This window comes from Tyto alba, unplaced genomic scaffold (genome assembly GCF_018691265.1).
Source record: "Tyto alba isolate M040663 unplaced genomic scaffold, T.alba_DEE_v4.0 Super-Scaffold_3, whole genome shotgun sequence".
In the NCBI taxonomy this organism is placed as follows: Eukaryota; Metazoa; Chordata; class Aves; order Strigiformes; family Tytonidae; genus Tyto; species Tyto alba.
In genome coordinates, this window is record NW_024881304.1 from 11,631,920 (window position 1) to 11,656,423 (window position 24,504).

The 24,504-nt window shown below is 47.0% G+C and overlaps 1 protein-coding gene across 20 annotated transcripts in view; it reads right to left on the reverse strand.

The window, feature by feature from the left end:
* CADPS (calcium dependent secretion activator) overlaps window positions 1-24,504 on the reverse strand; it is a 220,897-nt gene that overhangs the window by 129,540 nt on the left and 66,853 nt on the right. For all 20 annotated transcript variants that reach the window (XM_042799818.1, XM_042799816.1, XM_042799817.1 and 17 more), the window contains exons 4-6: window positions 12,105-12,185; window positions 7,495-7,731; window positions 5,088-5,209 (exon numbers count right to left, since the gene is read on the reverse strand). In XM_042799818.1, coding sequence (XP_042655752.1) covers window positions 5,088-5,209; window positions 7,495-7,731; window positions 12,105-12,185 — 440 coding nt within the window. The remainder of the gene's footprint in view (window positions 1-5,087; window positions 5,210-7,494; window positions 7,732-12,104; window positions 12,186-24,504) is intronic.

The following is a 24,504-nucleotide window of genomic DNA, read 5'->3' on the forward strand; positions in this document are numbered from 1 at the left end:
TACACCACGTGAATTATGGGCTAAACTGCTCGCACTCGCATTGGTATAAACCCCTTTAGTTTTGTGGAGTTAAATTAGTTCTGCAGCATACAGAACAGTTCTCTGTAATTTATACGTCTCGAAAGGACCATTCTCATTTTACCAGGGGGAAGCGTTCACAGCATTTGCTCCCAACTAACAGTGGCAGCAAAACACTGACTGCAACAAAACGCTCTTACCACGCACCTACTCTGTGCAAAGCCACTGAGCATCACTTCAGACTCCAGGGCCTGAGGCAAAGGATTCCTGAATGAAAAGATGAGATTTTCCCCTTCTGCAAAGGGAGAGAGGGCATCCCTGCTTGCCAGCCTCCCTTCCCGCAGGGTTTCTCCCTTTGCTGCTCAGTGCCCATCTCCCAGGAGGAGACAGTGTCTGAGGAAGAACGCTGTGGAGTTCCCGTCCCTCTTCATGGCCAGGCAGCAGGCGCTGATGGATGCAGCACACCAATTCAAAATGAAGACCCTAGTCGAATGATAAGCCTGGAGGTTTGGTGTAGGGATCCGAACAAGGGCAGCCTGTCGCAGCAGAGATAAGCAGCTGAGCTGTCAGAGCACCTTGAAAGCAAATCAGGGAGCAGCATCAGGAGCGAGCACAAAGATAAAACAGGGCACTCCTGTCTCCTGGTGCGGTGGCTAGGGAATGGAGATGGAGAGGTTTAAAAGTGTACCAAGGACATTACTTTATCAAGAGTGAATTTCTGGAGAGGGACTGAGGCCCAAGCTCTTGGTCGTGACAAGCAACGTAGGAAGTAACATGAAGTCAGATGAGACCCGTTGAGCGTGCTCTCTCCAGCACTGCCTGACAGCACATGCTCAAGAAAATTGCATGGAAAAAACCCCCAGGCAATAAAGAGTGATCTTTTCTCCTTCAAAAATAACAAGTTCCATCCTCCCTTCTCATATTCTGAGCTACTGCACAACCCTTGCACTAGGACTGAAGCGGCTGCTCTGCAAGGAGGGATATATAACCTCAAAATGAAGCCACTTCCAGAGTTAGAGGAACATCCCACACCTCCGTCCTTTCTTGGGCATGCCAAAATGCCCAGATAGGTTATCCAGATTCTTCCCCCAATAGTTATTTACTACTTTTAACCCAAATGGTTCAGCTGACCTCAATGCAGGCACACCTGATTTTCATTACTGCGAGCCAAGGGAGAATGAGACTTATCTGTATACTGAAATATGTCCAGGTGAATATATAGCGTTTATTCACAAGGCATGTAGGACCTTGCTGCTGTTTGGGTCTCTTTGTTTTCTTTTGTTCTGCTCATGTCAAAGAAAGCCGACACGATAAAATGAACCACTGGTATAGCCCATGAGCACTGCTACAAGCACAGGTCACTGTTTAAATATATTCAGCAGCCTCTTTAGAGACTGTAGGATGAGGGTGTTGTGGCTGGATCTTTTGTGCTATTCCCAGATCCCTCAGCAACTCTGTTCTCGGGCCATGCAAAGAGCAGCATTACTAACGTAGCTCCTGGAAGGGCAATGCTGGAGACATGCAGAACCACCTTGCCCCCCGTGCTTTGCCGAGGGCAGACAGGCCAACATGCAGGGAAGAGGCGGGGTATAAACCTCTCAATGATCTGCAAGAACACAGTTCCAGCGCAAAAAGCAGTAAAATCCCATTCACATTGGGCTATGGGATATTTTGTAGAGGCATCTGCAGGTTAAGGCGTAATACAAAGGCTTATTCTTACACAACTTATAAAAAGCACTACTAATAATACACTGCAATCCTGATCTGAAATAACCCCTGCTATTTTGGGTCTGGCTTTCTCTAGAACTGTGTCATCCTCTGTACCCGTGCTGAGGCACATAATCCTCACATAAAGGGACTGGGCTTAAAATGTCAGGAACCCAACATAGAGCCTGAATAAAAATAGAAGACCAGTATTTAATGCCATCCCAAGAGCCACAGTCCTCACACACGACTCGTCTGATCACTTGGTATCTGTGGCTGCTACCCCTGCTGCTACCCTGCCTCTTTCACGATCTACAAACAGGATTCAAGCTCCAAAGTCACTAAGATACTTTCAAACATCTTATTCTCAAAAACTGCTGGTTTTGCACCAGGGAAGATGAAAAGGTGAATCTCCCATAGACCTGGACGGATGCTTTGGGAAATCTTTCCCTGGCTGAGAAAATGCATTTTTCCATTAGGGGTGCAGAGCGTTGGTTAGCACCCCTGGCACAGCAGCAAGCTGAAGGGCAGCCACTGACACTGGTGTGCTGTGACTTGGGTGTTTTGGCTGAGGGCTGGCATTTCAAGGACACGTGAGAGTATGGTGAACAACTCTGTAAGACATTCTTAGGTAAAAAGATGTTCCACAAGGTTGTGTGGCCCTGTGACATTCTCCACTCCCAGGACACTGGGCCATCATAAAAAAGGGAAGTCTTCCAGTGAATCTTACTGTTCAAATGTATTTTTTTTTTCTCCTGATATTTATGAGAAATTTAGTCTTCTGTAGCCTGTAGAGCCTCCAGATGATGACAAAGCTGAATTTCAAACAGTTTGAAGACTTATAGTTTAATCTGAGAAAATACTGCCTATTTCCAGAACTATATTCACCATGTCTGAGTATGGGCACTTAACCTGCATTTCTCTTTCTTGAGACTCTGAGATATAAAAGTCTTGGGATGCACAGGGGTAACCTGCTTCAGTATTTACACTTCCATAGTGCTGAGTCTCAAAATCCCCACAGCATGCTCCTCACCCCCAGGCCAGGCAGCATCCCCTGCCAAAGCACACAAAACCTGGGACACCTGGGGAGCAAGCTCCCCAGGAGAGCAGTCCAGTCTGCTTTTGCTGATCTAGTTCCTTAATCAATGAGCGTTTTGCTTATGATAAAAAGTACACGAGCAAACAAGGTGTGAATGACCTCGGTGAGAGCAACATCAGCATCTAAAGAGACTCTCCAGAAGGCTGTTTTGGCTGACCACAAACCTTTTGCCTGCAAGGCAGTGCAGCTCAAAAATGCACCAAAGACTTCCCTGAGCTGTTTCTATCACTGCTCTCATCACTGGAGTACCTGAGGGCCTTCAGGGTTTGTATTAAACAACATGACAACCATGTCACATCTGGTTCATTCTCTCTTTCTTTCTCTTCTGAAGAGGAGAATCTAAGTGCAGTACATTGCCTTCATAGGGCTTTGGTTTTCCATGTCTGGGCTGTTGTGTCTGGGAGGGGAAGCAAGGTGAAGGCAGCACTTCTAATACAGAGAGGAAAAAAGGACAAGCTTTCTGTGATGGTCTCTGGTTTCTGTGGAAGGTTATTCTAGAGCCTTGGCTTGGGTGGTTGTTGATTTTGGAAGTAAAAAGTCCCAGGACCCTCAAGGAATGCAACAGTCAAGCCTGACTCACACCCCTACGGGCAGCCAGTGCAAAGAGAGGATGAGTGTGATGGACTTGCGTAACTCATATCACACTGCAGCATTCAGCATTGGCTGCATTTTCCTGAGGGCTGATGGCTTCATGCCCAGACATTGTACATTTCATTATGATAAAAAGACCCACTCAATTAAAGAGCTCACTCCTGCAGCCCTTGTTTTCAAAATAACACTTGTATAAATGGTCCTATGGCTGACAGCAAGAAGGCTTGTGTAAGGAAGGACAAAGCCTTTGAGCAAAAGTGGGATGAACAGACCAAGCTAAACAAGCACACGTAACCCAGCAGAAGTGTGCTTTTCAGTATGGTTAGTAGTAATTTCCCCTAAATGGAGCCCAACTTTCTCCACTGAAGCAATAAAAATACCTAAAATAGTGACAATTGCAGGATCTTATAGAAATTTACTTCCAAGCAGAGCTTTCCTACTTCCTTCTCTGAAGCAGTTTTTGAAGCATTTTGAAAAGTAAGCCAGGCTGCAGCACTTTCCCTGATTGGGAATATTGTTTTTAAACCGCTTACTGCAGATTCCTGCTCCTCCGGTACAGCGCAGGGCACAAGGCATCAGCAGTTCCTGTGCCTCTGCGGGAGGACAACCACTGCGGGAAGGCAGCCTGCCTTCGGCTCTGCTCCCCTCCTGCCTGCATCAGCTGGTCTTGAACTTGCCTGCAGTGCTCCTGCACTCACGTGTTACGCAGCTGGGCGGTTTTGGTTTTCCTTCCACAAGCTTGGGGAAGCTCCCGGTGAAACGCCGCCGGGGAGCGGTTGTTGGGAGGGAATGGGATATGGGAACACAGAGAGAATATCCCAACAGCAGCCCCTCCTGCACTGTTCCCCACTGCTGGAGGAGGTTTCTTATCACCTTGGCAATTCTCCACCATGAGGATGCACACGGAGAATTTCATTTAAGTGTGAAATCTCTGCAGTGAACCTGAGTAAAACTGCCTCAAATCCACATAGAGAGTGTTTCAAGTTAACTAATCCCATGAATCAGAAAGGAAATAAACCATTCATCATTTTCTCCTTCCAAATTAACAAAGATCAATCACTATTAGCAGGCTTATAACAACATCTGGGTAAGAGAAAAAAGCCAAGTATGGGGCCAAGACTAGGGATTTAGGGACTAGGTCAAAGAGACAGAACAAGACTGCCCTTGAACTGGACAAGGGCAGACTGGCCTCAGATGAAGCTTTAGCTGAGTGACTTGAAGCTTTCCCCAGCTCCTCTCTCCCATCTCTGGCTGTGGCTGCTGGAGTGTGTCCCCGCCAGCTGTTTCCCTTTGCTGTATGACTGCTGAAACCCTGATAGTGAGGACAAGATTATGTACCTACACCTGATGGCACCAGCTCAGATGGACACTCAGACAAGTATTTATCTAAGCACATGCTTAACTTTATCCCTATTTAGCAAAGTACTTACATATAGGCACAAATTTATGTCCCTATGGCTACAAGAGAGGTAAGCCATCAAGATCTCCATCAGGGCTTATCTGCCATTCTTAGTCACAGGATGATGCTCTGCATATGTGGAAGGCCAAGTTTGTCCTCTGCTTCTCAGAGTTCCCTCTGGCCTCACCCTGCCAGAGCCAGAGTTATCACAGCGACACACGGAGATGGGGCAGAGGAGAGCATGGTGGAGAGAGCAAAAGTCAAAGCAAGACTTACGTTGGCTTTGAGGCTTCAGCCTGGTCAGTCTGCAGTTTCTCCCCACCTTCGACTTCCATGGTGCAGTACACAATACGGTTGGGGGCCAGCGACTTGAGACCCTGCACCTCCATGATGACAACCTGCAGGGCAAAGAAAGAGGAGCGTAAGAGGAGCAGCCCCTTCAGACCTCGCTCTGGCTGCTGAACCCCCAGCGTCAGCCAGCGCTGGGGTCCTCCACGTGCTGCTGGATGTTCATGGTGGCAGGTGGGCAGGGACCGCGGCACTGCCCAGGCTGAGCGGGGACCGCAGCAGCCAGCGAGGTCTGTATGGAGACTGGGAGGCCTCCCTCTGACTGCACGTGTGCTTGTTGAAACCCTTGGATGCCCAGGGATGTACCACGCTTCAGAGGATGGTCCTCACCGACATGGCCATGCCGTACCTAGAAGTGCCTTAATATGTGAAATCCAGAAAAAAAAGCACACAGCTACTCAGCTTGTGCCAAAAGCCTATTTTCAAGATTAATCATAGAAAAATTTGGGCTTGACCTTTTAAGATTATCTAGGCCAACTTCCCTACTGTGAGCAGGGACATCTTTAACTAGATCAGGTTGCTCAGAGCCCCGCCCAACCTGGCCTTGAACACTTTAAGGGAGGGAGCATCTACAGCTTCTCTGGGCAACCTATTCCAGAGTCTCACTACCTTCATTGTAAACATTTTCTTCCTTACATTCAATCTAAATCTACCCTCTTTCAGTTTAAAACTGTTGTCTATTGTCCTGGCACTACCCGCCCTGGTAAAAAGTCTCCCTTCATCTTTCTTAAAATAAATCTTTCTTATTAAGACACCACCATCTAAGTTTCTTGCAGGTAATTACCTTTTTTTTTAAAAAAAGGTGATTAATCCTGCTAACCATGTACCTTAAACATGTCTACAAGAAACACTGTGGGAGTTTCTGTTCATGTTTCATTACAGCTATCTATGAAGTATATATGCAGGGGTTTAAAATTCCTCTCCTTAGGTCTTCTGATCTGTCTTTGCATTGAGGATCCCTTCCCTCACACACAGAGTTCCATAAACCCTCTGATGAGCACACATTTTTGCTAAAAGCGCTCTTGCAGCAAGAGTTTTGAGCACAGAGCAGTGCACAGACCTGCCAGCTCCTGAAGTTAGTGCTTCACTGAGCTTCTGCTTCCCACCAGATGGGGTTCAGCTGGAGCAAAGAGTTTCAGACGCCCCGCTGTAAGGGCAAGTCCCTTTATGCACGGCTATACATGCTGCACAGGCTCCTGCAACAGAGAGGTCTACTGCTTTGTGATAGTTTCCTGCTCCTCTGCACGGGAACACTTTGAAATCAGGCTTTATTTGATTCTGCTGTTGCAGGAACCATCTCTGGGTTCATAGCCCTATTTTTAAATAAGACTGAACTGAATGTTATAAAGATGGCTTCAGACATATAATGAGTTAAACTCAGACTGGACAACCGGTGTCATTAAGTTTTGCATTGGCATGACATATATAACAAGAGACCCTTTAGGAAGAGAAATAAACAGGAAACTACACAAAAATAGAATTTTCTGATTTTTATGCATCCTACATTTTTGACCCCATCCTGGTAGTTGTTTTGACAACGTAACATAAACCCACTCATTGACAGACAACAACAATTCTGTATGGGTGTGCTAATGACTCCTTGGAGTAAATGTCTTGCCTAGACCGCAAATATGTTTGCACAGAACAATTAAGTTGGCTGAAAACTGCTACTGCAGCAACACTGTTTCTAGGACCGAGACAGACTGTGTCGGAGGTAACTGCGGACCCGCAGCACCCTGCCTTCCCCTGGGCTGTACAAACTGCTTGACAGAGTGCTGTGCTGGAAACCAGTGCTCAACACAAACCAAAAAGCAAGCCAGAGAAGCACAGCATTTCCACACACACTGCAAGCTAATTTGTTGGGTGCATTCAAACCCCAGCAATTTTTAACAATTCTCCAAAGAGGAAGCAAGGCTTGCAGGGACACAGGGCGACACTGGCAACAATTGAACATGCTGACATTCATGGTGTTTCATTGGTTTCGGGGACAATACAGGCTCAGGGTTACGGGGGTACTCAGTCACAAGCTGCATAAAGAGGTCAGTTAATGAAGCAGATTTCTGACCCGTTTGATAGACAGCAGCAGGAAATGCCAGACAGTTTATCTCACACAATTTGTTCCAACAAGATGGTGAGATACCAGAAAGGACACAGTGTTTGACCACAGCTAAAGCTTCTCGTAAAGCTCCTCAGAGAGGAGCTGTTCCTCATGGAGATCAGAAATTGATTTCTACTGACCTCTATTCGTGTAACTCAAGTTTGAACTCAGCAGAAGTTGGCTGCTGCGATTCTTACTCCCACGAGCTCTGCACACTGTTGTGTGCGTGAAGCTTACCTCTAGGGAGAATGACAACACGACATCTGACTTGGAAAGCTGGTTCTCATTTTCTTCTCCCATGTCAATTATTGAGGTGTTGTGACTACGCTTCAGCTTTTGCAGCTTGAACTCGGAGCCTCCTTTAGACACAGGCATGCTCTCTAAGTTCGCCATCAGGAGATTGACAGAAGACTTCAGCTCTTCAATGTACATGTTTTCCATTTCTTTGGACACAAACTTTGGAAACTTGCGCTCCTTAGGTTTGGAAAAAAAAAAAACAAACAACAGAATGAATGGCCGTGACAATCAGCAACCACTTGTTGCACTGCGAAAGTCCCCCAGGAGCATCTGCAGAGAGGTCTGTGAGCAGGGAACTCCCACAAACCAGATGACAAATTACAGCCTCCCCCTGTGTAATGTAAAAACATTATTGTTAGCTTCCCATAGAATTACCACTTGGTACTCATCCAACTTTACTCTTTCTTGCATGCACTTGCATTTCACTGATTTTTCTATCTGCAAATGGCCTTCTTCATATATATGTATTCACAATTACAAACACTTCAGGTCAGATTTCAGCCGAACTTTGTGACTGACAGCAATTTACTAATGCTTCAAAGGATGTTGACAGTTAGGGACTTATTTTCCAGTCTCCCGAATGTGCCAGCTCTTTTTAAAACCCTTCTGAGCTCCATTGGTTTTCTAGGTGTGAAAGGAACCCAAGGAGGGAAAATCAGCAATGTGTGGGCAGGAATGTGTAGTCCCAACTGGAAAAAGGGGTAAAACACCCTTTCCACTACCTGCCAGTAATGTGTCTCCCTCCAACAAGACAACCTTTCACTGTGACACCCTCCAGTGCTGCTTGCTGTAAACAGCATGTTTAAACATTAAAATCAAAGGTGACAGTGAGCAAAACATGATGCTGCCTAATGTGCATTCTCAGCTTTGAACTGCTACCCATGCTCCAGCTCTGCTAGGATCACTGGTCTGAGTGCCACATCTTCTGACAACTCTCCCCATGCTCCAAATCTGCTCGGGGTTTGAACATCTCTCAGCAGGTTACAAGAGACCGTGCAAGGCGTATGACAGCGAGGCAGCATCTGCAGCCATGGAACTTGAGGCTGGCATGCAAAGTATCTTAGTGGCAATTCATAATATGGTAAAAAGCAGTTTGTAAAATGTATGCTAGGGAAGAAAACAAGGTCATGTTTCTTCTAGAATGCTGTTACCAGGCTGCTGAAAAAGTACTCCACTCCACTAGTTTTTGCATCAGTCCTCAACAGCTTACCCATTACAAGCACAGCTCACAGCAGCACTCACACCAAGCAGTTAAAATATAGTCTTCTGTTTCCAGTCTCAATCTTGGGAAACAATTCCCTCATGTAAATTCGACCTGGCATAAGATAAACTACCTAATCAGTCCGGTTTATTGTCTATGCATTATGTAAGTTGCAAGCCACCCCTAGAAAAAAAAACAAAACAAAACAAAACAAAACCACAACTGTTTTGTAGCTTTTGAAAACTAGTGCTGAAGCAATGATATTCAAATGTTACTGCTTTTTCACCCTGCTGCTATCCATCTCTCCAGGAACTGCATTTTGGCACTGTCCCCACAAACCTCTTCAGAAGTGCAGCAAGGACTGAGACATTTCACCATGTGCCACCAGCAACTTCTCATGCCAAGGCTAAAACCAGGTGGTTTGAAGTGACACACAACAATTTAATTGGGACTGCGTCTGATGATAGAAATGCAGAGATGCAGGTGTGGTCCCAAGTTACCCATCAGACTGGAGACAGAGCTGGGGGAAGTTTGGAAGAAGATACAATCAAGAGATGCAGACAACATCAAGAAAGGGTGTTGGTCACCTCCACATGTACTTGGAGCAGGGAGAGGACTAGAAACAGGGACAAATGTTGAGAGAAGCAGAGTTAAGAGACTGTGAGGAACGACTGGTCCAGCAGGCTGGACCAGAGTGGGTCCAGCCCCACATGCATATATTGCTCTGGTGTTACCATAAGGTCTCACTTAGTTGCCCCTATATGTGCTCCTCCTTGCCCTTGAGACCAGGTGACTGGGTTGGAGAAAGGCACCACAGGACAGCAGAGAACTTGCTACTGCAGAGAAAAATATACCTGTGCCTTGGCACCACTAAGCTCTCAGCTGTAATGCTGCTCTCATTTAGCTGCTGGAAAAGTACAACATGCAGAGTGAAAAGCCTGTCCAGATTCAGCTTTAAAACATCTGCTTGACTTCGAGCATGATCCTCAGGCTGGCTGGCTCCAAGGCTGGGCTTATGTGCTTTGATGGAGTCAGGCTCAGTGGGGGGACCCAGCATAATGCTGCACTGGTGCTGTGCTGAGCTGCACTCTCCCGGACACACAAGGAGGTAAAAAGACCCAGAGCTGTGCCCTGGTACCCAGATGCAGGAAAGCTGGTGTGCACAGCGACTTGTTCAAAGTCACACGACAGGTCAGATGAGGGCTTCCAGAGCCACCAGTTCTGCAACACTGCAATCCCAGGTCCTGCTACACTCCACAGCCTTTGCTGCCTCTGAAGTACAAATGCCCTAGTGTGAAATTCTTAATTTATTAACGAGGCATTAATTTGCCTTTAGCATGGAATTTCCAAGACAGCCATCTCAGAGCTGGTTTCACAAACACTGTAAGTCTCCCCATGCAGCAAATCTGCATTAAAAGCTGCGAACTGGAGATAAAATTGGAAACACTCTCCTTTCACTGAGCTGAATTGTGAATCTGTTCTATGCTAAAGGGAAGGCAGCCTTGCCCAGAAAGGGGCAATACAGAGAAGGGTTCAAAAGGTCATTTGGATGCCTCCAAAAGATGGTATTCGTGGGTCTGAAAGAACAAGGTTTCTTGTAGGCAGGTGCTGGCAGGGTCTGACATTCTGGAGAGAAAGCCTGCAGCAGTAACGTGAGGATGATTAAATATCAATACCTGCCGACTGGATCACAGGTAAGTCACTTTTACTCCAAGCCACCCTCCAAGCTGAGCAGCTGTATTTTGAAGGTTGAATTCTGCATGGGGAAATGTCAGGTTGTGTTGAGGACTTTCCCCAACTGTCTCTTGCAGGGCCAGCAGTGGCATGGTTTGTTTTCAGCATCCTTGGGGAAGGAATGGAAATGGCAAATTCTCTTTTGCAAAAAATAATTCATGAAGCTGCAGCCTCTGCTGGCTGCTACTGAACCATGCATATTGTTGTCCCACATGCTATAAAGAGAAAATGAAACAACGAAACTGAGCAATCTCATTCTGGCATGCAGTGCCTGGCTACCCATCTCAGAACTGGAGCAGCAGCACTCTGCACAGGGGCTTACATTTTGCCAGAAATAAAAAATACTGTAGGTTTTCTTGACAATAAAATGGCAAAGGGCCAACTGCTGAACAAAGGAGCTGCAGCCTGTTTGCTGCTTCGCTGCGCCATCATTTGGCCACGTGGTCCTTGACCACCTTACTATTTTTGTCAGTGAAGTGGTAAAAAACAGAACCTACCTCCCCAAACACGCAATGACTCTAGCTGTTTAACAGAAGTGTTAGTGAGGAGTAACTGCACAGGCGCTACCAGCATCCTTGCTAACGCCTGACCATAAATGAATGCGCTCTGCTTTTCACACCCAGGGATATCAGTGTGGTTGCAAACAGCTCTGGTATTACCTTTCTCATAAAAACCCCCAGTTTGGGCACAGCTCAGTGTCAGGAGGACTGCTGCTGAAAGGCAGGTAACTAGGTTGAGCTGTGTATCTCTGATTAGACCATTTTATTGTCTTCCTAATAATGGTTTCTTGATTATCAACAGCCAGACAGATCATTCCCAATGACTTCAGCCCCATTAGGGCTTTATCAGTGACTCAGAGCATCTGATTAGGTGCAAGGATAAAAACTTGGCCATAGGGATGTCAACAGGATCCAGGGTTTCTCTCCGTCAGAGTCCACGTAAATCAGCACTGTGCGAGGGTATGATTTGCTTCTAGGGACATGTCTCCTTACTGAAGGGTCTCTAGGGTGTTTAGCTGAGTGCTTAGTTATGAAAACTGTTTGACGGTCCCGCGCCTGCTGCTCCAGATGGCAGTGATGTTTGCACAGTGCAGCGCTAGCCTGGCTGCTCTCATGCAAAGTGTGAACATATTTGGCACAACACATCTGAAGTACCTTTACTGAGGCAGCACCTACCTACAGGCAGGGAACTGTGGCTCCCAGCAGCCCGGCGGAGGGCACAAACCCCAACAGGGCAATTCCTGGCTCCTTTTTACATGCCATCACCCACCTTATTGCCTAGCACAGAAGTTGGACAAAGAGGTCTCAGACGTGTGCTTGCAGATCTAGTTGGAGCACTTCAGGACAGCATCTTCCCTATCACTGAGGATTCATAAGGGATTTTGCAGAAACCTAAACTGCCCCAGCTCATCAGGACATTCCAAAAAAATGCACATCACAACAGCTTCATCTGTACTTGTTGTTTCGTTTGCAGTTAAAAATCTGTTAAATTTTAACTGGTGATTACTGGGAGAAGAAACCTGTGAGAGAAGGACAGGACCTGGGGGCTGCATCAAACTACTTATGTGCTTCTGTGTGAAGAGCTTATTAATACAGAAAACTTTTTTTTTTTTTACCTTGGCAATTTGCTCTGCCATTTGAAGACGTCCATCTAATTCACGTCTGATCTGTGCTGCTTGCTCATCTGGGTTGTCCAGCTGTATAAAAACAAAAGGCAAATAAAGGTGAAAAATTAACCAATGCAGCACCTTTACAAGCAGCTAATTTCTTCAGGCTGACCACCTGTATTATAATATCAATTAAATATAGCATAGAGGGAGTGGTGACGGGCCCTGCTCTGGGACAGAGCCCCACCACAAAGGACGCACACAGTGTTCACCATCCCAAGACAGACGTGACCAGGGGACTGTGCAGACCCTGTTTGGATGCCTGTCCAGCTGCCTCCTGGGGCTGAGCATCCTCACGCCGAGGTCTCAGACCCACTTTACCCTGTGTGCCAGTCTGGCAGCAAGCCTTGGCGGTGACTATCTGAACCCCCGTAAAAGAGGGGTGCCTGCCAGGGGTTTTAACCCCACTGGTGCTTGGGAAGCCACAGCCCCCTTGTACTGGGGGCAGGACACACGGCAGCTCCAGCTCACCAAGCCAAATACCCGCTGCTCCCACTTGACATCCAGAAAAAGACAGAAGAAGGCTCAGCAGAAATGCACAGCAATAGCATTTACTTATTTTCTTTCCCTTTTCCCCTCTCTTGTTGCACCCCTGTGTTACTACCCAATTTGCGCAGTTGGTTTTCCTGCAGCCTTCAGCAGAGGTTTCTGCATTTTTGTTTGTTTGTTTGTTAGGTTTTTGGTTTTGTTTTTGTTTTTTTCCTTGCAACACACTGCTCACAGCCCTGTGGTTCTGTCTTCAGCATCTGCCTGGCCCTGAAATGTCTTCTGAGGGTAAAATGTTGTTTCTACCAGTTAAGCAAGCAATTACAGCACATGTGGAAGAGGCACATTGACTGCTGCGAACAGTTTCCCATTGGTAGGGCTCGGGGCATATCTGTTATTTTTAGTGGGACTACACAGGCATAAATTATAGAACACCAAAAAAGTGCAAAATCAAACTAGCCCCCAAATAAGTCGATAGCTGCTGTAATGAGATGTCAATTTTATAGTTGCTTTCCAGACTCCAACCACTCTTTAGACTCCTTTGGGGTCATTTTGGCCACAGCACAAGGCTAGAAACGTGCGGCAGCAGGGCGGTTACGGCATCGCTCCACACACGAGGCACACAGTCAAGTTCAGCCTGGTGCAAAACCTCAGAGGTTTTTTTCACCTCCTCGAGCAAACATGACTTCAGGAGGGAGGACTGGCTCCTCCATCCAAATGCCGCCTTCATTTGCAAAGTATTGGCCCCTTCTGGCTAACAGCAAATGCAATTGCCACAAGCTGCTGTAGGTCAGCACCAACTGCTACACACAAATGAGCTTTATTCGCTGGCTTCGGGTTGTGCTAACCGCCTCCCTGGGTTTTATTCTCCTCTGGAGACAAACGGCTTGACAGAAGAAAGGCTCGGCTGATGCAGTGCAGTCTGGAAAGTTACAGCGACAGCAACGACAAAAGTTTCAATTCTCAGCCTGATGAATGATAAGCTCATCCGTTAGCGCTCCCTGGACAGGCTGAAATATGCCGCTTTCCCCCAGACCTGCCGCTTTCCACGGCATCTTCTCGGCCATCTGCCTGCACATCCTGCATCTCCCCTCTCTCGCACACGCTCGTGTAGATCTGCACGCGTGCAGGCATGGATTTGCATACTGCTTCACCACTGATGATTTTCCAGAGAGCCAACATTCATTATGGCTGAGGTTGCGGGAAAGTATATTTTTTGACTAGTTCTTGAAAGCCTCTGTTACTGATTTAATTCAAGCAGGAAAACTACAAAGTGCCCTGACCATGATCCAAATCCACTGAAGCTTCCTTCAGTGACCTCTGCTATGGCCACCCAGATTTCACTCACACCAGCTGTACCACATAACCTGCTGCCTTCACCTTTATATTCCTGACCCCAAAACCAGTACAGAACCATGGACCACCAGCACCTTTCAGGATCAGCTGCCCCCGTTAATTTCTCCATGAACAAATGCATCGCACAGCTGACTTCCACCAATGTGCAAGCATCTCTCAGAGATGCTTCATTAAGGGTGGGAAATGTACAGTCCCAGATTTCCATTTCTTTGCGACTCTGAAAGAGGGGGCATTATTTGAATTCCATCTGAGCTACAATAATTGAGGTTAATCACACACTACCCAAAATAACTCACGCACTAAATTTAGAAATCAAGGATGCTGCTGTGGAGAAGAGCTGTTTTTGCGGTATGATAATGAGCCGGCAAACTGCCTCATGCTTTCTGCACTATCTTGATTTTGCAGATGTTTTCCAGTAATGCTACAGGTGTCAAAAAACATGTCAAGGAAAGATTTGACTGGGGGGAAGATTATTTTTCTTAGGAGGCAACAAGCACCCTAGGCAGCCTTCTTGGTTGTGGTCAAGTGGGTAATATATTGCTTTTCAGGGCTGCGCTTCCCAAGATTAATTAGTGATGCCAAGCCAGGTAACCTGGTATTTAAAGGAAACAAAAAAAGTCTTTCCAGGCTGTATTTTCAATGACTGTGCATGATAGCTCCATGACAAAACCTGATCTTTGGGAAAGCAATCACAGTCTGTTGTAGCCAACATAATGTTTTCTTCTTGTTATCTACAGAACAGTATTAATGAGGCAGCCCTTGCCTGCAGATCCTGCATGTCCTCCTGGCACGTTCAAGCTGACCTCTTATGACTAAGAGTAGCAGCCCAACAGCTCAGCCACTTACTGCTCTTGTGCCTGGGAAGGGCTCCTGCTGCCGTCAGAGCAAACCCAGTACATTTTACACAGTCATAACATTAGATTGGGCCATTAAGTGAGTAATGCTAGTGCCCGTAAAATATACTTCGCTTGTGAAACAAGGCAAGGGGCAAAGTAAGGCATGCAAGACCAAACAAAAACCCAAGTAAGGCAACACAGACCCTAATATCATTAAAACTCAGTTTCTTAACTAGAGAATCAGCTATTTATTTTCTGCTCTATGTATGCCCACTTTATATTCAAATACTTGACAGCTAAATATATAAATGATTTACAAAGTCAAGGAAAAATTGAATTAGTTTTGTTCTGCATTATGACTATGTTATGGGTGTGCTATGAATAAAGAAAAGATATAAATCATAAGGTTGCCCCAGTCAATTAAATGTGAAAAGTATTATAAATTTCAGTATATGTATGATTTGTCATATGCACTGGGCTTTTCTTCAGCACTATGCCACAAATAAATGACGTACATAATTTGCAATTCTCAACTGATCATTACCCAGCTGCCTGCTGGTAAATTAGATGTTTTCATATATCTACCCACATACGGCATTAGTTCTCTCTTCTTGTCCTGCAGAGGTTATCTATGTTGTTGTAACAGTTGCTAAAGTAAAACAATAAAAATAAAATAAAACTACTTAGATCAGATTCTGAGTAGAACCCAAAATTTACCAGCACTGCAGCCAGCCCTTCGCTGAAGGCACTGCAGGGTATGTGCCAACTTTAATCCCTGGTGACTGTTCAACTGCAAGAAAAATATCAGGATTAAAAGAGAGGTTTTCTACATATAAACTGCTAATAAGGGATAATTTTTAATGGGCACTAGTAAATGAAAGAAAAATATGTTCATCATCTGATTTCGACAGTTTTAATCCCAGTAGGAACCAGTTGCTGGTCTGCAGAAGAAACCCTTTGCTTCTGTGACCTTGGAAAAAATTCACTGCAAGACTTTTCCTTGTGTTACCCCAGGAATGGAAGATAATCTCTCTACACCCTCGAAAGGCAGAGGCAAACAAACCAACCTAATTAAGTGATAAGATCTTCAATATGACACATAAGCACCTACCAAATCCACACCGTAACTATTTGGTGTGTTGGACACCTCCAGTGTTACCGCCCAACCTGAGCCTTGTGGCTCTGAAAGCCAGGAGCCCAGGCTCACCTCCACTAGCCCCGGGAAATGCCAGAGGCAGCTTGAGGACATTAAGAGTGTTAAGGGAGACTTTAAATTCCCGTGGTTTTGGAGTTAACGTGTTACATATTTAAAGTTCCAGCTAGGACTTCAGTTTATCGCAGCTTGAAGCCAAACCACGACGATCACAGCCCTGGCTCCGAACGCGATGCCAGGGCGGCACAGGCTGCTCTCTTCTTCCATTCTTTGCGATGCCCAAAGGCATCTTGCCCAGTTTAACACCTCGAACCAACCCGCCTGCCCCGGGGGACCACGCAGGGTACGGCCCTGGTGCCGTCGGCCACAGCGAGAGGCCTGCAGCTGGGGCTGGGCCACCGGCCTGGGGACAATGCTGGTGGCACAAGTGACACGCTGTACGCAACGCTCAGCCGGTCGGTAAGCCAAGAGGGGATCCAGCTGTGCCACCGAACACATATTGATGGGGCACGCTCCCAACAGACACGGGCGAGTTAAACATGATGCAGGATTTATACCCACGCCCTGAGCTCAGCGCTGTTGGAAATAAAGTTGCGGTAAGCTACAAGGATTTATAATTAAGTAACGCTGTTGTAAGATACGAGGATTTATGACGACAGGATGCAACATACAGAAACAACCTTCAATGATCGGCTTGGCATTTACGCCACGCACCACGGACATGACAGATATTGTCACTATAATTGCCATGAGCCCCAGCTAGAAATCATTAGGACCATTTAACACTGTAATCCCTGCCTGCCGGTCACTGCTAATGCTGATCTCTGCCTCCCAGCAAGGGCAGCAAGTGTCTCAACATCCCCATTCCTGAAGCATATCCGGGGCCTGTCTGAAAGTATCTCCCCTCCCTTTGAGAAAGGTCACACCACGGTGGGGAATCCAGCCGTCCTCCCGCACTGCGCGCTCCTGCAGAGGATGAGACATTTGCAGTGGGGTTCCTGAAAACCACATTTTAAATGTTCTGGCAACGCAAACGCCAAACTGCAGCAACCTGCTTGGCACAGCGCTGGGAATGGAAACAAACCTGGCCCTTCACCTGCTGGAAATTAAAGCATTTGGTCCAGGTCTCTATGAAATCTGCAGCCTCTGCTTGTGCGGGTTTTCCCCCGTGGCAGCGTTGACACTGGGGACAGGCAATCCCTCCTGAACAGTCCAAGGCAGGAACAGACAGGCTGCTGCCAAGCAGGAACTGCTCTGTCTGGGGGCACTGTCTGAGGTTTCCAACATTAATTTTCTCCATCCCTGTGTCCAGCACACCACCACACAGCTGGGGGGTCTGAAAATCCCACTTTGTGTATTATTTTCCCTGGGTGGAAGACAAGGACAAAAGCTGTCACCCACTCATGTCCTTCCTCAGCCTGGCTTAAGTCCTCCCAAAATGATTAATACCTGTGTCATTAACCAAAAACCTCAAACAGAAAGTTTCAATGCACTCATCCTCTGACATGCTGGGAGCTATATAGCTCAGCAAATGGTTGATTAAGTACTTCAAAGCAAACATGCTGCATGTGAAGGCTGAACAAGATCACAATATGGGTGACAATTTTGCAGCTTTGATGTAGGGCTTTAGGAGAGATCTTTGTCTCATAAAAGGTGGGTTTTCTTTGTGATGCTCAGTGAGAGAAAATATTGAAAAATTCATAAGGCCCCATCAATTAATAATTAATCAGTTAGTCCAGGTATACTCACAATTTGTGGCATCAGCAGCACAGAGTGCTCCAGCTGAAAGAAACACATGGCCCCCAAAGCGACTCATTGTATGGAAGCCCTCAGTTTCTTATCAGAAAACCACTGTTCTAGAAGATGAAGTGACACGAGATAGGACAAACTGGCGCTGTGAACCACACACAGCTTCCTAAGACACGCTCCATGCCACGGTCAGAGATTGCTCTGTAGCATCCTTTTCCTGTCAAGAGGAACTATTCTCTACGAGCGGCAAAGGGCAGAGCAAGGGAGGCAGCCCGGCGCTCGAGACCCCGACCTCTGCCCACGTCTCGGAAACAGAAAGTGGGGAAGGATCCAAACACTCGCTCCCTCGACACCAGTTGGGATGTTGAACTCCCTTTTAAACTGGGAACGTCAACAATGCTAAGCTGCCTAGGTACGGTAAATCGCTAATGCCCTGGGCAACATGTTAATCCTCTGAGTAATAATTTCAACCTGCGGACCACCGGCTGCCTTGGGATCTGAAATGGAACTGAGGAAGAGGAAGCAAGGACAGCTTCCCTTTGTTACCCACCTCCTCGTGTCAGCAAAACTGGCAGCATCAGTACAGTCTGACCAAGGATTCAGCAACTGTCACTCACGTGGTTCAAGAGAGAATTTTGGAAGAGCTGGAGGGAACCAGCAGGACACATCCTCTCCACCAGCCCTCTGGATTTCAATGCTGTACTCTCCCCACGCACTCCACGAGGACCACTCTCCCAGCACCACTGCGTGACAGGGATGCTCAAGGCTACCTCTCCTCTGGCCGGTCAGACTTCCTTAGATCAGTCTTTTAGGCTCAGAGTCATGCAGAGTATTTCTAGCACAATGTAAAATTCCATTAATTAAAGGAATTACAATCCGCACCTATTACTTCACCAAAATTTTCATTTTCCCTCCTGTCGGCCTCAGCTCCTCACAGTCCTAGGGCTCCAACATCCTGAAAGGTGACAAACCCCCTCTCCTGAAGAGCCCACACCATTTTGTTCCTGGGTAGGTAAAATCAGTTCTGCTGCAGGAATCTACTCGCTTCCAACTGCAGCTGCACATTGTCAGTTGTTTGCTGTGGATGGGTGCCCACTCCTGTTATCCTGGCAACCTCCTGGGTCATCTAATGAACCACTGATGCCATGAGAGAGCAGTCAGGGGGTCCAGGGAGTGTGATTTAAAACAGCAGAAAGGACTTAGATAATTCAGTAAGGGCTGACGCTTCCCTTTGTAGGAGAAATCTTATTTCACGGTTCGCAAAGTTTAGGGTTGCACTAGACTTGTTGGTGAAAATATTCCCCAGGATGTAAACATTCCCTGGGATGCACAGCAGCCCCTCCTTGCCCAAGCACTGAATCCTGTAACACTGCAATAAATCTCTGTGCTTCACCAGCCTCCTGGGCTGCGCAGGCTCGTGCCCATCACATCCACCGACAGATGCTGGGACTGTGCCTGCTTCACCAGGCGAGGTCAAGAGACCCACCCTCGAATTAACTCGGGTCTAAACGATGCCTTTTGGATAGCTGCTTATCCCACAAGCTGAGCTGATTTCCAACATATTTCAGAGAAGCACTGGCAGCACGTGTGAGCAGAGGTTTCTTATGCCCTCCTTGCTGTCGGCCCCAGCACCTATGGGTACCCACGGCTCATCCGCAGAGATTCATCTGCAGATGAATCAACCAGCAAGTGCCGGCAGCGTGGTGAGGGCAGGCAGGTGCTTGGCCCAGATCCTGCGTGGGAAAAGGGACAAACCCCTGCACCATCCCTGTTACAGACCCACCTACCACCATAGCCCTGCGCGGCTTTGCAAGGCTGTGCCGTGGGGCTTAGGAAAGCTGAGACAAGCACATGCAGCACACAACTTTCCAGCACGCTGTGTGAAGATACCTCCACATTTATGTGCAATGATAAATGGAAGTAAATGGAAAACCAGATTCAGCAAAATGGGGAGGGGAAGGAAAAGCGCTGCTTGCCTTTGCAAATGTTTTACAAGCTGTTAAGAAAACGGATGGTGGAGCACTTCCACCCGAGATGCAAGTCCTTTCCATCTGTGGCCAGAGAACTTCTGGACTCTGCAAATCCCTCTGCAAGATCATCTGTGAGAGGTGTACGACACTGAAAGGACTTAAAAACTAAGTTGTCCGGAGGCTCTGACCTCTGAGCATGCCTTAATACCCTCTTCTTATGGCATTGCATAAGGCCCTTTGAAGGCATATGGGCAGCATACGCTGAGCTACAGCACCAGAAAAGAAACTGGAGCTCTGGCTGGTTGATGCAGACTGAGGTAGATCACTGTATTTCACTTGCTTCTGTTTCCTTGCATCTTATAATTTGCTGCATTTCACATCACTTAACAGGAAGAGAATCACCTGAATTTCCTACACATGACAATAAACTACTATTCAGTTCCAAGTAATTTTTACACCTAGGATTAGCTGCAATTAACATCCCAGTCATCATGGAAGAAAGATCTATGTATCCTCAAATCCTTGTCTTTTGGTTAAAAGATTAATGGTAGATACGTTTGTCAAGTAATTGAAAATGGGCTTTGGCCTTTGGAGCTAAAGCAACTTGCATGAGGACCTGGTCCAGCAAAGCTGCAGTACCTTGACATTTAGCAGGATTAAAGGTGATGGAATAAGACATTAAGAACATCTCCAATGATGCAGGCAGGGCCAGGGCAAGGCTACAGCATAGGAACCTTTAAAAGTGCCCCTCTCTGTGCTGACACGTGCTCAGGGCCAGGGTCTCAATTCATGTTGATTCAAGCAGAGAACTCAGATTTTTCTTGCTCTTTCATCACCATATTGAGGGATTTTCAACTGAAATCCATGGCTGCAGCACCTGAAAGCCTTCCACAAACAGAAGGCAGCAGCTTCCAATGGGCTTCAGAGTCACGGTGTATTTACACATTTCAAGTCAAACCTTCTACTTGCTGGTGCTTGGCAGAGGTGGGTATCTGGGGAAGAGAGGGCGTCCTGAGAGGAGTGCCACTCTTGCAGGGAGAAGTCCTGTCCTCTTGAATCAGAGGTGTTGAGTTCCCTGGCCGCATCATGCAGCCCTTCCCACAGAGGTCTTTGTGCAGCTGGCTCCCCGGCTGAGCAAGCTGCACTCCCAGCTCTGACAACAGCTCAAGGATCAAGCCTGAGCTGTGAATGTAAAATTCCCTAGCTGGCCTCCCTGTTGACACAAAATCAGATATCCTTCAGGGGCTGAGACCAGATGGTAAAACTAAGACTCCAGTTCCTCTGCTGCAACCAGGACCATCCTTGGTTATGGATGATGATATCGGTGAACACGGAGATAACAGAAGCTACAGATGATCATGTGAATGATGATCAACCTTATTCATTAATAACAGCTGACACAAAATTGAAAGAAAAAACATTCAGAAACAAACTTGTCTGCCACAGAGATGTAGCTTGAAAGTGGATGGCCGTTCTCCAAAACAAATGAAGAACTACCCGCGGTATATCAGTGCATACTTTGGAGTTTGAATTGCAACACTGGTTCCTGCAGTAGCACAGCAATAGATGCTTTTCTGTAGAAGCTCTGAGCAAAGAGCTAGCAAAGCAGAGACTCTGGCCATGAAGAACAGGGCTTTGGTTCCCTTTTATGCTAAACAACTGGGAGTCAGCAGAAAAGGAGGAGATAGAATGTAGAGGGAAGGTTATAGCTCCCACTTTTTCAAGGACTAAGATAGCAAAAATTACAGCGCTGCCCATTACAGTTTATTTTGGTATTTGTTAAGTTTAGATTTATCACAGTCAGAGACCTAAAGTGACCATTCTCCTGAACATGCTGATGTGTTTCACACTGGTTTGACACAGCAAACTTTCTCTTGAGGTCAGGGAGAAAGCAGTTAGGAGAATTAAGCCTCTAGGCAGCAAATCTTCAGCATGCAAAGAGGTCACTATATGTTCTCAGCGGATGGCATCCTAAGGGAGCTGAAGTTGCTGGTCCCACCTCGGGCTAGGATCACACTTCGACAGGAATCTCTATGTATGTCACGATTAGAACCCTTCCTATGACAATGGAGAACTGGAAGGGAACTGCCCTCCATGGCAGACCTGGCTATTTTCAGTCCCTCCAAATTCCACTTAAATTGATACCAAACAGTGGAGTGTTATTAAAATCCAGAGCAGAAACAACACATCTCTAAGTCCCTTTGGTCAATACATAACAACAACAACAATTCTTAATGATTAACAAGTAATCATTATTAAGCTAAATTATTACATTATGCTAATTAGAATGGAATATCCCTTGCCTTTCTTAGAACAGTGCCCTGACAGTTCTGCTCCGAGTCATTCAACGGTTTTGGAGAAATTTACCTCGTGAGGAATTTCCTAGTTTTAAACAGAAGCAATACCCTTAGCCATACCAATCTTATCTAATTTATCAGTGCGTTTCAGAAAAGCCACTTCTTTTTTAAATAACTAGCATTCAACAATGTGAAAAAAATCCGCAAGGAATAGGGATGGGAACTCTAGCTCCACTAATTGGGAACATCCGCCACCGCTTTTACTGCCTGATGCCCTCCAACAGGACCTGTGCTGCCCCTGAAGAACCAGTGGCACAAAATGGATGTTCGGCACCTCTGAGAAGGGCCACGTGGAGCTGCAAGCTGTTGTGTGGAATTTAACCCTGCACAGCATCCTTGCGAGATGCTCTGGCACCGCATTAAGATCAAGGATGTGAGAAGAATTGAAGCAGATGCAGAAAAGCAGCGAGAGGCACAGCCATGAAGAAACAAACATAGGGAGCAAAAATGTGACACTTTTTAAAGCAGCTAGTCTGTAAGGTGAGAGGAGGAAGAGTTTAGCACAAGGTACTGTGTGAGGGAAGAGCTTAGCAGATGGGGCAGGTGCTTCCATGGGGTACACCATCCTCACTACCTTACTGGTGAGGACAGCCAGCACAGCAAGCCATCAACACAATATGGAAAATGCTGTTATGTGCCCATATTGAACATAAGATAAATAATTTATGTGTACGGATATTACAACAGCTACAGAAGAAGATGCTTCAGTCTGGAAGCAGCAGCTCCTGCAACGTGGCAGGACACCTCACCTCCCTTTGCACGGCAGCCTGGAGAGCACAGCACTGCTGCTCCCAGGCCTGCATTCGCTTTACTCTAACCAGCTCAAACCATGGCAGTGGTGAAGCTGGGACACAGACTGGGTGTTGCACCATTCCACCCTGAATCTGGGCTCGGTGGGTGCCTGGCTGACCCCCAACAGCCCTCCCAACAGCCGAGCGAGCTGTGCCAATGCTCAGGGGCTCCAGCTAGACCTGCTGCAGCCATCCATCCCACGGCGGCACAGGCATTGCCTGGGGCTGTGGGTGCAGCCTGAAGGACAGGGCGCTGCTCCCTGGGGAGATACACCCCAACAGCAATTACCCACCAAGGTCCAGATGGTGCTTTTGCACTTCCCTCCTTTCCTGCCGTCGGAGGCTGCTGCTGTAGGCTGGCACCTCACAGCTTTTTTTAAGCACTGATGAATTGGTGCGTGAGACAAGGCTCCCAGGCAGCTCCGCAGAACAGCCTCGCAGCAGACGGGGCGTGGGACCTGCCACGAGAGCACCCCTCCACCTCCCTGCCCCGGGGACCCTCGCTCAGCGCATCCGTGAATAGAGAGGCCACAGCTGAGAGCCAGGCCAAGATGTGCTGCCTCTTACCTCTCACTACATAAACCCTGCAGGAGATCCACCAAGAGAAATATCTGTATCTGCTGGGCATGGACCACACGCAGCCCTGCCCAGGCAGGGGAGGTTGGGCAGCTGGCATCCCCCTGTGAGAACAGGGATGGTCTCTCAGGGTCCTTGGGTTCAAAGTCTCTGAAAATTACACAGTTTTAAATTCCTCTAAGGCTTAGCCATCACCTTCCACATCTCATACTGATGTTCAGAGTGGGGGTCCAGGAGCGCAGCAATAATATGTGCATGCAGAGTCTTCACCGTGTTATCATGCTGTGGACAATAAATACTTTCTTTTCTTCTTGTCGGGGAGATAAATGAATCCTAATGGCTTTCCTGACCATAACACACAGACAGCACTGGCTACAGACCTTGACTTCTGGCACATCAGCTGTAAAAGGCAACAACCTTCAGATAAGAGAACACCAAGGCTTTTGGGGCTCCTGCCAGACCTGGTGCACCGCAGTGAGAACAATTAGTTCTTTCCAGAATGTGTATTGCAAGTAATAGAAAATATTAACTCACGTTACAAATATTTATAAAAGTCAGACATAAGTAAGCAATTTGCAATTGAAAATTAACAATCTAAAAATTCAGCCGTGTAGACAGACAGTGTTAAATATAACAGCAGTTAATGTGAGCTGATTTAAATAGAGATAATACAGCAGCAACAGAAAAAGGCAGTCAATCACATTCCCTGTCATTAACATCCTTCTCCACGTGGAATATTATTATGTGAAGCTTTCGAGCTGCTCTGCTGTCCCAGAGGGTGCAGGAGAGCTGCCTGCTCGCAGCCTGCTCTGGCCGGAGCGGAGGGACAGGGTGTCTGTCTGTCCACCACCGTTCTCCTGCAGCCGCACAAGCCACCCCGCACACCTCAGCCCCAGACAGTCATCACCACGAGATGGCGAATGGAGTCAGCTTGCTGTTGAGCATTTTAAAACGCTGTCTGCAACCCCACACAGCTCGCTCCAAGGCTCTCTGCAGACACCGTGTGTGACATGGACCCCAACATCTTGCATATGGGGGGGCCAAGGCAAAAAAAGAGTCCAGTGCCACCCTGAGA